Source organism: Episyrphus balteatus, chromosome 4, assembly GCF_945859705.1.
Source record: "Episyrphus balteatus chromosome 4, idEpiBalt1.1, whole genome shotgun sequence".
Classification (NCBI taxonomy): Eukaryota; Metazoa; Arthropoda; class Insecta; order Diptera; family Syrphidae; genus Episyrphus; species Episyrphus balteatus.
Genome location: NC_079137.1, coordinates 82,145,632 through 82,158,326, shown reverse-complemented (window position 1 = coordinate 82,158,326; position 12,695 = coordinate 82,145,632). Strand labels below are relative to the sequence as shown.

Genomic DNA, 12,695 nt, shown 5'->3' with positions numbered 1-12,695 from the left:
CTCAAATTGAGGCCTTAACAAATTATTTTTCTCAAAACATCGTTACTTTTCGGGTGTTCGTTTAACTAATAAAACCAGAATGACGTTTTTTCCGATTCGTTGCTGTTTATGCCGAACAAATAATTTGCTTAATAAGTGACGAATCCTTCAAAATTTTCGTTGCGTTTGAAACGGAATTAGAGGATTCGTCTTTGCTTACGGCTACACTTTCTGCTCCTGTAAAACAATTCTGGTCTGCCTTGGAGCCTATAGCACTGGATTCGGATTTTCATACCCACAATTAGATAAATCCCATAAATCTTTTTTCTTATTCTTATTTTAATATTAGTAATTCTTTTTGAAATTTGATTAATTTCAATATTTTTTCCAAACATTTTTTCAAACTTCGATTTGAATGCTATTTAAGGTTTGAACACACCGGAAGGTATGCGGTAGCTGCTCGGGTAGCGGAACGGGTACTTGTATGAAAAGAAATCCACACCAGAATATTGATGTTCCAGTTTGGAATTTTTTTCATACAATTACCCGTACCGCTACCGCATACCCTACCGGTGTGGCCAAGCCTAAGCCCTAGTTTGTTCACAGTCGATTATTTTTTAATCAAGGATTATTCCATACAAAATTCCTTGATTAAAAGATAATCGAGTGTGAACAAACCGGCCCTAAGTGTTTTTTTCTTTTTTTTTAGGGCAGGAGTTTGACTTTTTTTATTATTATTTATTATTTTTAATAATATTCACAAAAAACAAATATTGGTATCATCGTTTATTTTTGTAGTGTTATCACAAAAACTGCTTTCACTTGAAGAAGACATTTTTACAATGAAATATTTTTTGAGACTGAGATAGTGAGATGAGACAAACCTCTTGCATACCAAATTGAGCTTTGTCTCATTGCAAATGCTCTATCTCACTATTTGGAGCTCATTCTCAGAGCTCAATCTCATGAGACGGAGACAAAGCTTTCTGCATACCACCCTTTAAGCTAAAAATCGTTATGGACAGGACAAAATTTTAAAGTTAATCGATATATCCCTAAAGCCAGAATTATAATGTGAGTCTCACTCTTTTCTTGGTTTTATAACCGCAATATCATGTTTCATCAAAAAATTTAATTGAAAAAATTAGGAAAAAGGTACCCGTTATGTAGTTGGTTAGGTTAGGTAAGGTTTAAGTGGTTGTCAGGCAAGGTAACCGACACATTCAGACCCTTATGGATCCATGAAAGACTAGCAAGTTAGGAACTCACTATTAGATAGTGTCCTGTAAGAACACTAACAATTGGTTTAATCGTTGAAAAAAAAACCTAAGTAATAAAAAATGAACATTAGACATTCGGCGTTAGTCAAAGTTTTAACTTTGTTCATTCGTACATTCAATTCCCAATTGGAGAATATGATAGTATTATCGGATCACAATAAACCTCAGCAAAAAATATACCAGAATCGCATAATCTGACTGGGAGTAAAGTTCTACACATATCCAATACAAACAAAAACCATTTGTATTATATGTATTTAAATAAATTTGATCGTAAGAGAAATAAAAATCATGTTCTTTTTCCCTCGTTTTTAGAGTAAATCATACATGTTTATAAGCAGCATTAACAGTCAACAAACTAGATCTGATTCATCAATGCAAAACCCAGATGAATAATTAAAATGCAACTTAATTGCACTTCTCCTATACTTACCTATGGTATACTAAGCAAGCATATATTTAATTAAGGTTTCTTCATTATAAATCTAAGATAAAAATCCGATACAAAATTTCGTTAACTGATAAAACTCTGCCCCACACTTTCTTAAGCAGCTGATACTGACCAAATACCAAAAAGATATTTTGATTTCAATTATGTTAATGGCGGCATGTAGGGTGTAGCCATTTTGAGTAAGTTATCATTCAATATTTCCCTCTTTATCAAGTCTTGTGACGCCAAAAACAGCTTTTTCTTATAAATGATATCACGTTCTTGTGACGTGGTCGATTGGGTTAACCTCAAAATCAAATTATTCCATGTAAATAAAAACAAAATTTTTTCTCGGGTATTTTCACATAGGGGAAACATAAGATTATTTTATTGCTTTCTTGACTGGATCCATACACGTTTACTTTTTTTTTAGCAAGTTTTCATTAACAAAGAGAAAAATAAAATTTAATAAATAACAATAACTTTTTTTTTAATATCATGAATGATCGTTTCCTATTTCGGTTTTTTTTTATTAATTCTGTGGAATGAACTGTTTCTTAGTTTTTTTTTTCGTTTAAATGCATATGTTTTTTTTTTTTTAATTAATTAAGTCTTTAAGAACACAAGCAGTTTTCATGTTTTTTCTTTAAGACGTTGATGACCCTTTATTTGCGGGGGTTAACATTTTTGTAGTTGGTTTCCCTTAGCTTTAAATACCTAGATGAGTTTTTCTTAGGTGTATTTGGTTTTAGTTTTTTTCTGTTTTGCTCGTATCTCGTTTTTTTTTTTTTCTCTGAATTATAATTTAACTATTTACTGATTTTTACTTAAAATTTACTCGCTCTTAGCCAATTTAGCCTTGAGGGATTCTGGCATCTCTGGTGGTGGTGGACGTGGGAGGGCCAAAGCTACCTTAACACCATCATAGATGAACCATTGCAGGGCAGTCAATGTACCGATCATAATAATACGAGGCACCAAACCGTTCCACATTCCCATGAATCCAAGACTCTTGGCCACATCGAAGGCAGATGAACCCTTGGCTTGGTTGAGTTTAGATACAACAACATCAGCTGGATGAGAGACGATGGCACAGAACACACCAGCAATATAACCAGCAGCGAATGTGACAATCAATTGTTCACCCTTGGTGCAATCTTGACGTGGTTTTGGAACAACGTGACTGAATTCAAAAATATGAGTATTATTTTTTTGTTTCATTGTGTTGCGATTTAAGTACTCTCTCTTACCTGTAAAGCAATTCAACGGTCCTTTCGAAACAAGCAAACTTCATCATGGTGTATGGAATTTGTCTGCACCACAATGGTACCAGACCCTTGTAGAATGCACCAACACCTTCTTCCTTCACCATCTTGGGAACAGCTTGACGGAATGTGTTAGCAAATCCTGGCATGGTTTGGATCTTAACCTTGGCAGCTTCGAATGGAGCCAAAGCAATATCAGCAAAGAATTCAGCTGAGGCAGATGCAGCCAAATAAAGGGAAGTACGGTACAAGTAGGAGTTCTCTTCTCCTAGCATGTTGGCGTATTGTACTTTGAAGACCTCATAGAGACCGAACTTGCAGAGACCCTGATAAATAATATGTTTTAAGTTATTTGATGTACTCTGGTGAATTATATTCTATTCTTGACTGGAATCATAATGAACTTTCAGACCTTGAGATCAAGGCCATTGGTATATTTTTAATGTTTCGCAACATTTTAAATACAAATTAAGAACGTCTGGATTATGCAACAATGCAGATCCAAGGGCTTCTTTTAAGCAGCTGGCTTTAAATTCTCAAATTAGATTATTTCGTTATGCGATTGTTAACTTTTGTTTTTGGAAAAATCAATCCATATCAAAGTTGCATAACAATTCCAGACATTTTGTTGTTGGCCTTTTACTTTCGTAATCTCTTTATTACTATCTTACCTGAGCAGAGTATCCAAAGAAAGTTGGAGCCCATCCTTTGACTAAACCACGGCTTCCCTCTTCGGCATAGGAAACCTTGAACCCATTGAACAAATTCTTGTATTTAGCCGAGTCGACCTGCAGACGGCACTTGACCAAATCCAATGGCACAACAAATGTGTGAGTGGTACCGCAAGAAAGGATACCACCAAGACCGCAAAGTACAAAGTACTTGGTTGAGCCGAATTCACATGAATCCTGACTCACTACAGCAGATGCTGCTTGAATTTCCCGACCGGGTGCAGCCTCACATTGAGCCTTGGTGAAGGGAGTTTTGAAGGGAGAATTTTTTGCAGCTTCAAAAATTGATGAAAACATCTTGGGTGATATTTGTGTAATTAGGATCGGCTAAGATTGGAAGATAGATAATTTCATATATGTAAAATTATTTCCGTGATTTTTTTTTTTTTTTTTCATTTCATTGCAGAGATCCAAGGTTAAAATCAATAGGTTACATAATTTTTGAGTGACAAAATGAGGAAAAAATACTAAATGATAAGCAAATTTTATGATTTCTTTGAGACATTATATCATTTGGAAATCAATTTAGTAGGAAATTAAGAAAATTTAATTAAAATTAGTTTATGTTTGAAGAATTTTTGCACTTACAATTAACAGCACACCAGCCACGGACACGATACGAGAACTTGAAAAGAAATTATTCGCAACCACTGCTGCTACCTTACGGGAATTTTTGGTGATATTTTTGTCGTCGTTCCTCCAGTGAGGTCGAATGGAATAAAAACAACAAAAATGGAGAAATCACATGGAATTATGGAAGTTTTGGTACGTTGTGAGAATTTAAACATAAATGTTGTAGAAAAGCAGACAAATAATTCGTTCATAGAATTTTATGAACAAAAAGGTATTTTCTAAACAATTTATTTAAAAAATGTAAGTTTGTTTACAAACAAAAAGTTAGAAATAAGTAAATTTATCCCATATACAAAAATTGTGGTAAGATGTAAGATTGTAGAGATTTTTGGAGACTTTAAACTGTAAAATTAATAATTTCACTTACCAACAAAATAAAATAAATAAAATATTCATTTCAAACTATTTTTCGAAATAACTGCCCATTGTACCCACTGAATTTTTTGTTCAATTGTTTGTTATTAGACTTTGTTAAAAGTTTACTTTTAAAAATGGATATAGGTTAAGAAAAAATTGGAAGAACGATTACGAATAAAGCCTTAACTACATTGGCTCAAAAAGTGAAAAAGTACAAAAGTGAAAATTTTCAAACGCATTTTTGTATGGCTTTTCGGGCTAGAAAATTAAAAGAAATGATGCAGAAAGCTTATTTTTTTAGTATAAAAATCAATTTGTAAACTCTTTCTTAACAAATACTTGCGCTAGCGAGAAAAAAAATATTTTCACTTTTGTACTTTTTTCAAAAATAGGTGAATGTAGTTAAGCCTTAAGGAAGCAAACAAAGTTAATTTAATAATTTTAGCTCGATTTTTTTCATTCTCCATTCTAAAGCCTAGTACGCAGATCGCGCTGAAGTTTATCTCTCATATAGATTTCCTCCAAAGATAAATTTTAGGATTTTTTGCCAGGTACGCATTTCACGCGCTAAATTACAACTGTCATCTACTACATTTGCAAAAAGTCTCCACTTAATTTAGCTCAAGAAATAATGCTCAGCACCTTCTTTCAAGATTAATTTAAGGTTTGGACATTTAACTAAAATATCAGAAAGGCATAAACAAAAAACAAATCAAATATAACACTTCACAACAAAATTAAAGTTTTTGTATGATGAATAAACCAAACAATACTTTTCCAAAGGTTTTTGATGTGCTGAGCTCGAATCCGAATTCAGAAATATTCTATTAGCTCCCGTTTTTTAAATATTACCGCTAGAAAATGCAAACACAATTGTTTCTGAAGTTATGCTGCAATGTGAGGGAATTTTTTTCAACACTCTTTTTGAAGGTTTGTATAAGAATTGCTTTTCTTCTTTAAAAATCTGTTTAAATCTTTGGGATATCTTTTTTATATTCCGAGATATTTTAATTTGAAGTGCAGTTTGAAATAACGTTATTGATAAAATAAGCCAAAACACACGTACTTAAACTTAAGATATCTCGGATAATAAAATAGATATCGGAAAGATTTAAACAGATTTTCAAAGAAGAAAAACAGTTCTTATAGAACACGTTAAAAATTATGTTGAAATAAGGTATCCCTACGGTGACCATATTTCTGGAAGCGAAACACGGGACAGATAAAAAATTCGTTGGATCGTTTTTAAAATATTTATTTTTCAAAAAAAAAAACAATTAAATTTTTTTTAAATGAGTTTTCCTAATTTTTCCTTATTTTTGTATCAAGATTTCCTAAACGACTTTATGGGACCGTTTTTTTTTTTAAATCATTTAAGTCGTTTACGAAATCAGAAATCAAGAAAATGGTTTTATAATAAAGTCTGTTAATAACTTCTAAAAAAATATTTTTTAATCGAAATCGGGAGAGCTAACATTTTAATTCTATTTTAAATGATTTTGAAATTATATGATCCTTAACACAACTTTTAACATGTTCTTAAAAGTTTTGAATTTTATCTGGGTTCTTTACTCTTCCATATGTTGTTCTTTATTCAAAAACATTTTACCTGGAGTAGAAACCTGACAAACAGAAGCTGGAACTAAATAATTGACGAACATTAAAAAAAAAACTAAAGGCAAGTCTAGAGGCGAAACGAAAATTTTCATACAAAACCAGCACAAAATGTTGCTTTTCGTTGCACAATACGCAGGTTAGGTAACGAAATTCTTACGTGTCACCTGTGCTAGAATATATGGAGATTTTTCAATCGTTTGTCACTCCCATTTATTTGTCCAGGCAATTTTTCTTGCAGCAAAAGTTTTTTGACTTTGAAGAATTAGAAAAATTTTCGTTTTCATTCAGCAGCGTACTAGGCCTTATGCTTTATCCGAAGAATTAGAATAATTTTAATTTCCAACCACTGTTTTCTTGTCTTCCGTCAAAGTATTTAAAATATTGAATACAAAAATCAGAGAATGTGCAAATACGGGACAATCACGGGACAAATAACAAAATACGGGACACTTATACGTCCCGGGTTTCTTAAAAAAAAACCCGGGACAAGCTGTAGAAATACGGGACAGTCCCGGGTAAACCGGGACGGATGGTCACCGTAGGTATCCCACATCATAGCATAACCTCAAAAACAGACAAAACACGTTTTTTTCGCAAATTCTAACGGAAATATTTCAAGAACTAAGATTGATAGAATATTTCTGGCTTCATATTCCAGTTAAGCACTATTCCGAAAACTATTGCAAAAGTATAGTTTGGTTTATTCATAATAAAAATAGTCAAATTTTGTTGACCAGAGCTATCAGCAAAAAAACGTGTTTTTGCCTTTTTTAATGGCAATATTTCAAAAACTAGAGCTGATAGAATATTTCTGAAACCGGATTCGAGTTCAGCACACCAAAACCCCCTTGGAAAAGTATTGTATAGTTTATTCATCCAAAACCTTGTTGTGCAGTGTAATTTTTCCTCAGTACATGTGTCCAACGCCCAAAAATTATTTGTGTTTGATAAAGAGTTGGAGACTAAAAAAAAAAACTGAAAAATTGTTGGGAATTGTCAAAAAAATGTTAGGAGATTATAATGAACTAGCTTACCCGTGCGAGACTTCTCGCATGCTTAAATAAAAAGAAAGTATAGGTAGGTAGGTACAAATGTAAATGCAGAGTGTGTTTTTTAAAAAGTCGAGAATTACTAAAAAACTCGTGTTTATCCCATTTAAAATACATTGGATTAGCCCCAGTTTAAGTTAAACAGCTATGAATATGGCACATTAAATTTAGCAATTCTAGCCGTGTTTTATTGGTACTCAGTATTTTACTGAGTAAACATTTTATGCTCTAAATAACAAAAAACGATTACTTTTAGTTATTTTTTATAATCCTTTATTGTTGAAGGGTAAAAAATGTATATGTTAAGAAAAAAATTTTCTCTGTAAACCAACAAATAAAAAACTTTTTTTTATCATTAGCAATCATTTGTTGTTGTTTACCGTCTTAAATTTTACTGAGCTAAGTACTGAGTTACCAATAAAACACGGCTTCTAGGTTCCCTAAGTTGTACATACATTTTATAATTAACTCTATTTCAAACAGGTTGCCGCAACTAATATCTCAAATTTGGTCAATTTGAAGAACTTGAACCGATGTTGAATCACGCATTCACCACCTTAAATCGTCAATAAAAATATTGTTGAACGTAAGGTTTCTGTCTGATTCTTACATCCGACAATTTTTCCTTTGACGATTTTTCTTTGCTGTTGTATTGGGCTTTTCCAAAAATTATCTTAGACCCATTTAATTCACACTCCATTAAATTTTATATCGCTATTCAAAAGTGGAAATTTTAAAATTCGTATCTACCTACGTGATTTAATTGTTTTTCATTTTTAATAGCCACTTATCATATTTTAGCCTAGGAAGTACCTTAACGGACCTAACACCCCTATTACGATTGTCAACTATCAATTGATAGTTGATAAATACTGAAATTTGATGTTTTAAAATCGAAATGGGGGAAAACTGGTCATTTTTTTAATGGATCTTTTCAGTTACATTTCACGGTTAGCATCATTCTTCGTTTTCAAATTTTTTTCAAAGCAAATAAGAGATCGAATTTTTTTTTAACAACTATAAATTCTTTGCTTCCGGCTACAAAGAGGTTAAGTCACAAAATTGCACTTTCGGGTTTTGATGAAAAGAGAATCAAAAACATAAATTTAGAGTAACTCTTTCTTATAAAAATAAGAGGATCAATGCTCAAAAATTCATCGATTTTCAACTTCAATCGGATTTTCTGGTAAACTATCATTTATGTAAGTCCTTTTTACCCAGGGGCAAAGAATTGATAGTTGACAATCGTAATAGGGGTGCAACACTTACGCCCCTATAGCACGCAAAGAGCAAATGAAGGGTCCAGGGGAAAAACGGCACATGTCCACTTTTTGTCAAAAATAAACGAATGATGAGGTCTTTGTAGTATTTACTGACCACTATCTGATGGCATCCTTACTTTTATAAAACAAATTTAAGCCTTGCTGAAAAAATAAATAAATTGTGTGCTTTAAGTACTAAGTTGTATGGAGAACAAAATTTAAAAATGCATTTTTCTCGAAATGAGTTGGAACGGACTTGTGCTGTTTTTCCCCTGGAGCCTTCAAATATTACGGCCTTTTTCTTATGTACATTATGTATATACTATATATGTACATACAAAGGTACACTTCCCAGACTTTTCCTGGCAAATGGAAGATGAAATGTTCCTACGGAATATGTTCATACATATATGTACCTACTTACAAAAAATCTTGAAAAAAAACCATAGGTGTGTTTTTTTGTTTATCTATGTTGATTTTTGAAATCCATGCAAATATTTGGCACGACTGTACATAAACTTTGGCAGCTGTCTGTCAGAAAAGTTGCTTTTGTTTTTTTAATATTAACTCCGCAGTGGAAGGCCATTACATCCATGATGGATGCAAACAAATTTTTTCACAAAAAAAAAAACAAAAACCATAGCATGGCATCCATTTTGGATTCAAAAAATTTCACAAAAAACCAAAAATCAAAACTGACAGTTCTGATTCTGAAAAAAACAGAATTTCTCTTCTGGTTTTAAAAACAGAATCAGAAGCAGAATCACTCACACATTCATAGATTTAAATGTTAGCAGTACAAAATGTTTGCAGCACAAAAACAAATGAAGTTTGGTGCGATTACACATATATGTGGCACATGTTAAACTTCAGATTCTTCGGAATAAAAAAAAACTGTTCAATTGGGATTCTGAATCGAAGAACAATTCCGGATTGCCAATTAAAAACGCCATTAAACGTTTGTTATTGTTTTGTTTCTGGCGGTGTTTTTTTTTTCATAAAGGGAAATTCCAAAAACTATCTTTGTCTTTTCCTTTTCTAATTTGACATATCTCGGCAGGGAAAATGTAAACAAAAAACATATTGTCACACACACTTACAACAAACACTGTGTGTTCGAAATCATTTAACCACAAAAACTTTTATATTTCGCGATTGTTTTCAAATTTAAAGTTTTTATTTCCGATTAATTAAAAAAAATTAATTAATTTTACATATTTATTTTGGAAAACACGAACTAAATTCACAAAACTCTATCACAATTCGCGCCTCCTTTTGTTTGTTTATGTCTTCACCATCCCAGCTATAGCTGTACATTTTTTTTTTCTTTTTTTTCTGTTTTCTTTTGACTATTTTCTTATACTGACAATCGTTGGAAGTTCCCCACTGAACTTATTCCAAAGATCCTGTCAAAAGCGATGAACACTTCCACTTTCCAATCATTTTGGAAACATCTTATGTAGAAGTGTTCAATGATCTGAAAGAATAATTAAAATAAAGGTAGGACCGCACTTGATGTTGAAGGAACTACGCTAAGTACACCAAAGTAAAAAATAAGCAAAATATTTTGTATCTTTCATTGGTTATCGGAACTACACTATGTGGAATATAATTATTCCTATCAAAATATCGTATTATGTGATAAATGAATAAAATAAATCAATTATTTGTATTTGACGAATTCGACGGAAGAAATAGCCCAACTTTCTACTTTTTCATCTGTCGTATCCTTTGACATTGGTTGTCAACAATAGATCAGTTCGATTTTCTGTTTCGGAGTGCACACCGGGGAATTTCAGAACTAAGAACTGTGTTCTTTTCTTTTCTGATTTTATGAATTGTGAACTTTAGTTGTTTATTTGTGAAGAAAATGTAATAAAAGTAACATTTAATGATATATCTAATAAATTATATCAATTAAATACTAAAATTCTGTTGTAGAGTTCAATTTTACTATGCCAAAGTCATATCTACAAATGATAATCTGTTATTAAAAATTGTTTTTAACTGAAGAGCAAGTACATACATAAAGTCTAGTAGCGTATTTTATTAAAAAAAAAGAACAACGATAACACTGGTTAACAAGGGTTCTGTTGCCGGAACAAAAATATACTTTTCTGAAGGTTTTTGGTGTGCTGAACTCGAATCCGAAGTCAAAAAAATTCTAGCAGCTCCCGTTTTTGAGATATTACCGTTAGAAAATGCAAAAAAACGTTTTTTTGAGTTTTTCGGACCTTATTCTATTGTATAAGGAAAATTGTTTGAGCATATTTAGTAACGGTTTCTATAAGAACTATTTCCCATCTTTCGATACCTGTTTAAATCTTTTCAATATCTTATGTATTGCCCGAGATATCTTAAACTGAAGTCAGTGGGTTTGGCTTCATATATCATAAAGAAGATAATGACATTATAAAATTTTTAAAAATATCAAACAACTGAGGATATCTCAGGAAGTAAAAAAGATATCGGAGAGATTTAAACAGATTTAAAAAGGTGGTAAATAGTTCTTATAAAAACCGTTACTAAATATGCTCAAACAATTTTCCTTATATAAAAGAATAAGGTCCGAAGTGCTGCACTTTCTAACGGTAATATCTCAAAAACGGGAGCTGCTAGAATTTTTTTGACTTCGGATTCAAGTTCAGCACACCGAAAACCTTCAGAAAAGTATATTTTTGTTCCGGCAACAAAAAAAAAGTTTAATTTTGTAAACCAGTGTAATAGTTAACAATTTCTTGCATCAGAACTTCCTTAGTGCACATTCATCGAGAAAATATCGAACACACCTTGGAATTTAAAGTGAGCTGTCAAAAAGCAATCCGTCATGCAACGTTTTCTTTGGGTCACCCCTTTCTGTCCCATCCTTCAATTTCAACGGATTAATTGACACAACGGGTGGAACGGATTCTATGGGTTGGGGCCTTTAATTTCAAATTAATCTTTCGATCCATTTTACCTCGATGAGGATTAGCAATTTACCATTAACCATTTGACATTCAAAATGAAATAGTTTACGAAAATATCTTATTTGGATTTTAGTGAAAACATGATATAAGGCACTTAAATACAAAATAAAACTTTTGAGTGATATTTTTTTTACGGATTTGACTACCCAGAACCTCAAAAGTTGGCATTTTCAATTTGTGTGCCAAAAATGAAAGAAAAATGTATAACTAATGTTACATGTAACAGGGCTGTTTAGGTACTGCCTAAAACAGAAATAATTCTCCTTTTTTCAACTTTTTTAACCCAATTCCTGTTTGATTAGACTGAAACTGTGTAGTTTTTTTTTTACAAAAAAGAGAGCCCCTCTTGCAAATTTCTGCCCAAAAATTTCTTCGGACTAAAGTCTGAAATCTTTCAAAAGCTAGTGCCTTCTTTTTTTCTTTTAATAAATGATAATTTTGTCCTAAAAGAGTTTGCGTACTTTTGCACAATTTTTTCTTTCTCTGAGAGGATTTCATCCCCACTTCTAAAATTTGACAGGTTTCATATTTTTGTCCAAACTTATCTGCAATTTGTTTGTATAATAATGCTTAAAATGTTAACCATCAGAATTTTTAAGCAAATCGGAGAATTTACTCGCCTAATGAACGCCCCTGATGATACGAACTAATGATATACGAACACCCCTAATGTGAACAGGAACACGCCATGTCAAACATTTCCAAATTCATTGGAAAGTGGTAAAAAGTCATTTTAAAATTCATTTTGGCTGGAATATTATTTTTTAAACAAATTAAGATTTCTTAAAAATTATAAACATTTAAATATTTATATTTTGCCAGATTCTGGCGGCAGAAATTCGCCTTTTTTTAAGATATAATTTATTAAAATCTGTTCGGTGTAAGTCCCGGTAAAGGGTGTTCGACAACCGTAATAATATATAATGAATAATTCTACCATGTTTTAGTTTTTTTTCTGTGTTTCTGTATTTTTATTTCGTGTGTCCAATTTGCACAGATAAAAATATACAGTTGGAAAAGAAAATGTAATTTTTAAGCTGAATCTGAACAAAATTCGGCTGAAATTATTGAATAAATTTCAGATCGGCTAGATTGTGGAGAGAATTTTGTATAGGAGCTAAAA

At 31.9% G+C, this 12,695-nt stretch overlaps 1 protein-coding gene across 2 annotated transcripts in view; it reads right to left on the bottom strand.

Moving 5' to 3' along the window:
• Positions 1–2,062: 2,062 nt before the first annotated feature.
• Positions 2,063–12,695, bottom strand: part of LOC129919756 (phosphate carrier protein, mitochondrial) — a 40,590-nt gene continuing 29,957 nt past the window's right edge. The window contains exons 1-4 of one of the 2 annotated variants that reach the window (XM_056000781.1): positions 4,274–4,382; positions 3,626–4,012; positions 2,940–3,280; positions 2,063–2,872 (exon numbers count right to left, since the gene is read on the bottom strand). In XM_056000781.1, coding sequence (XP_055856756.1) covers positions 2,524–2,872; positions 2,940–3,280; positions 3,626–3,982 — 1,047 coding nt within the window. In that variant the 5' untranslated portion in view covers positions 3,983–4,012; positions 4,274–4,382 and the 3' untranslated portion in view covers positions 2,063–2,523. Of the gene's footprint in view, positions 2,873–2,939; positions 3,281–3,625; positions 4,013–4,273; positions 4,383–12,695 lie in introns of those variants that run through there. The other variant, XM_056000782.1, reaches the window with a different exon arrangement.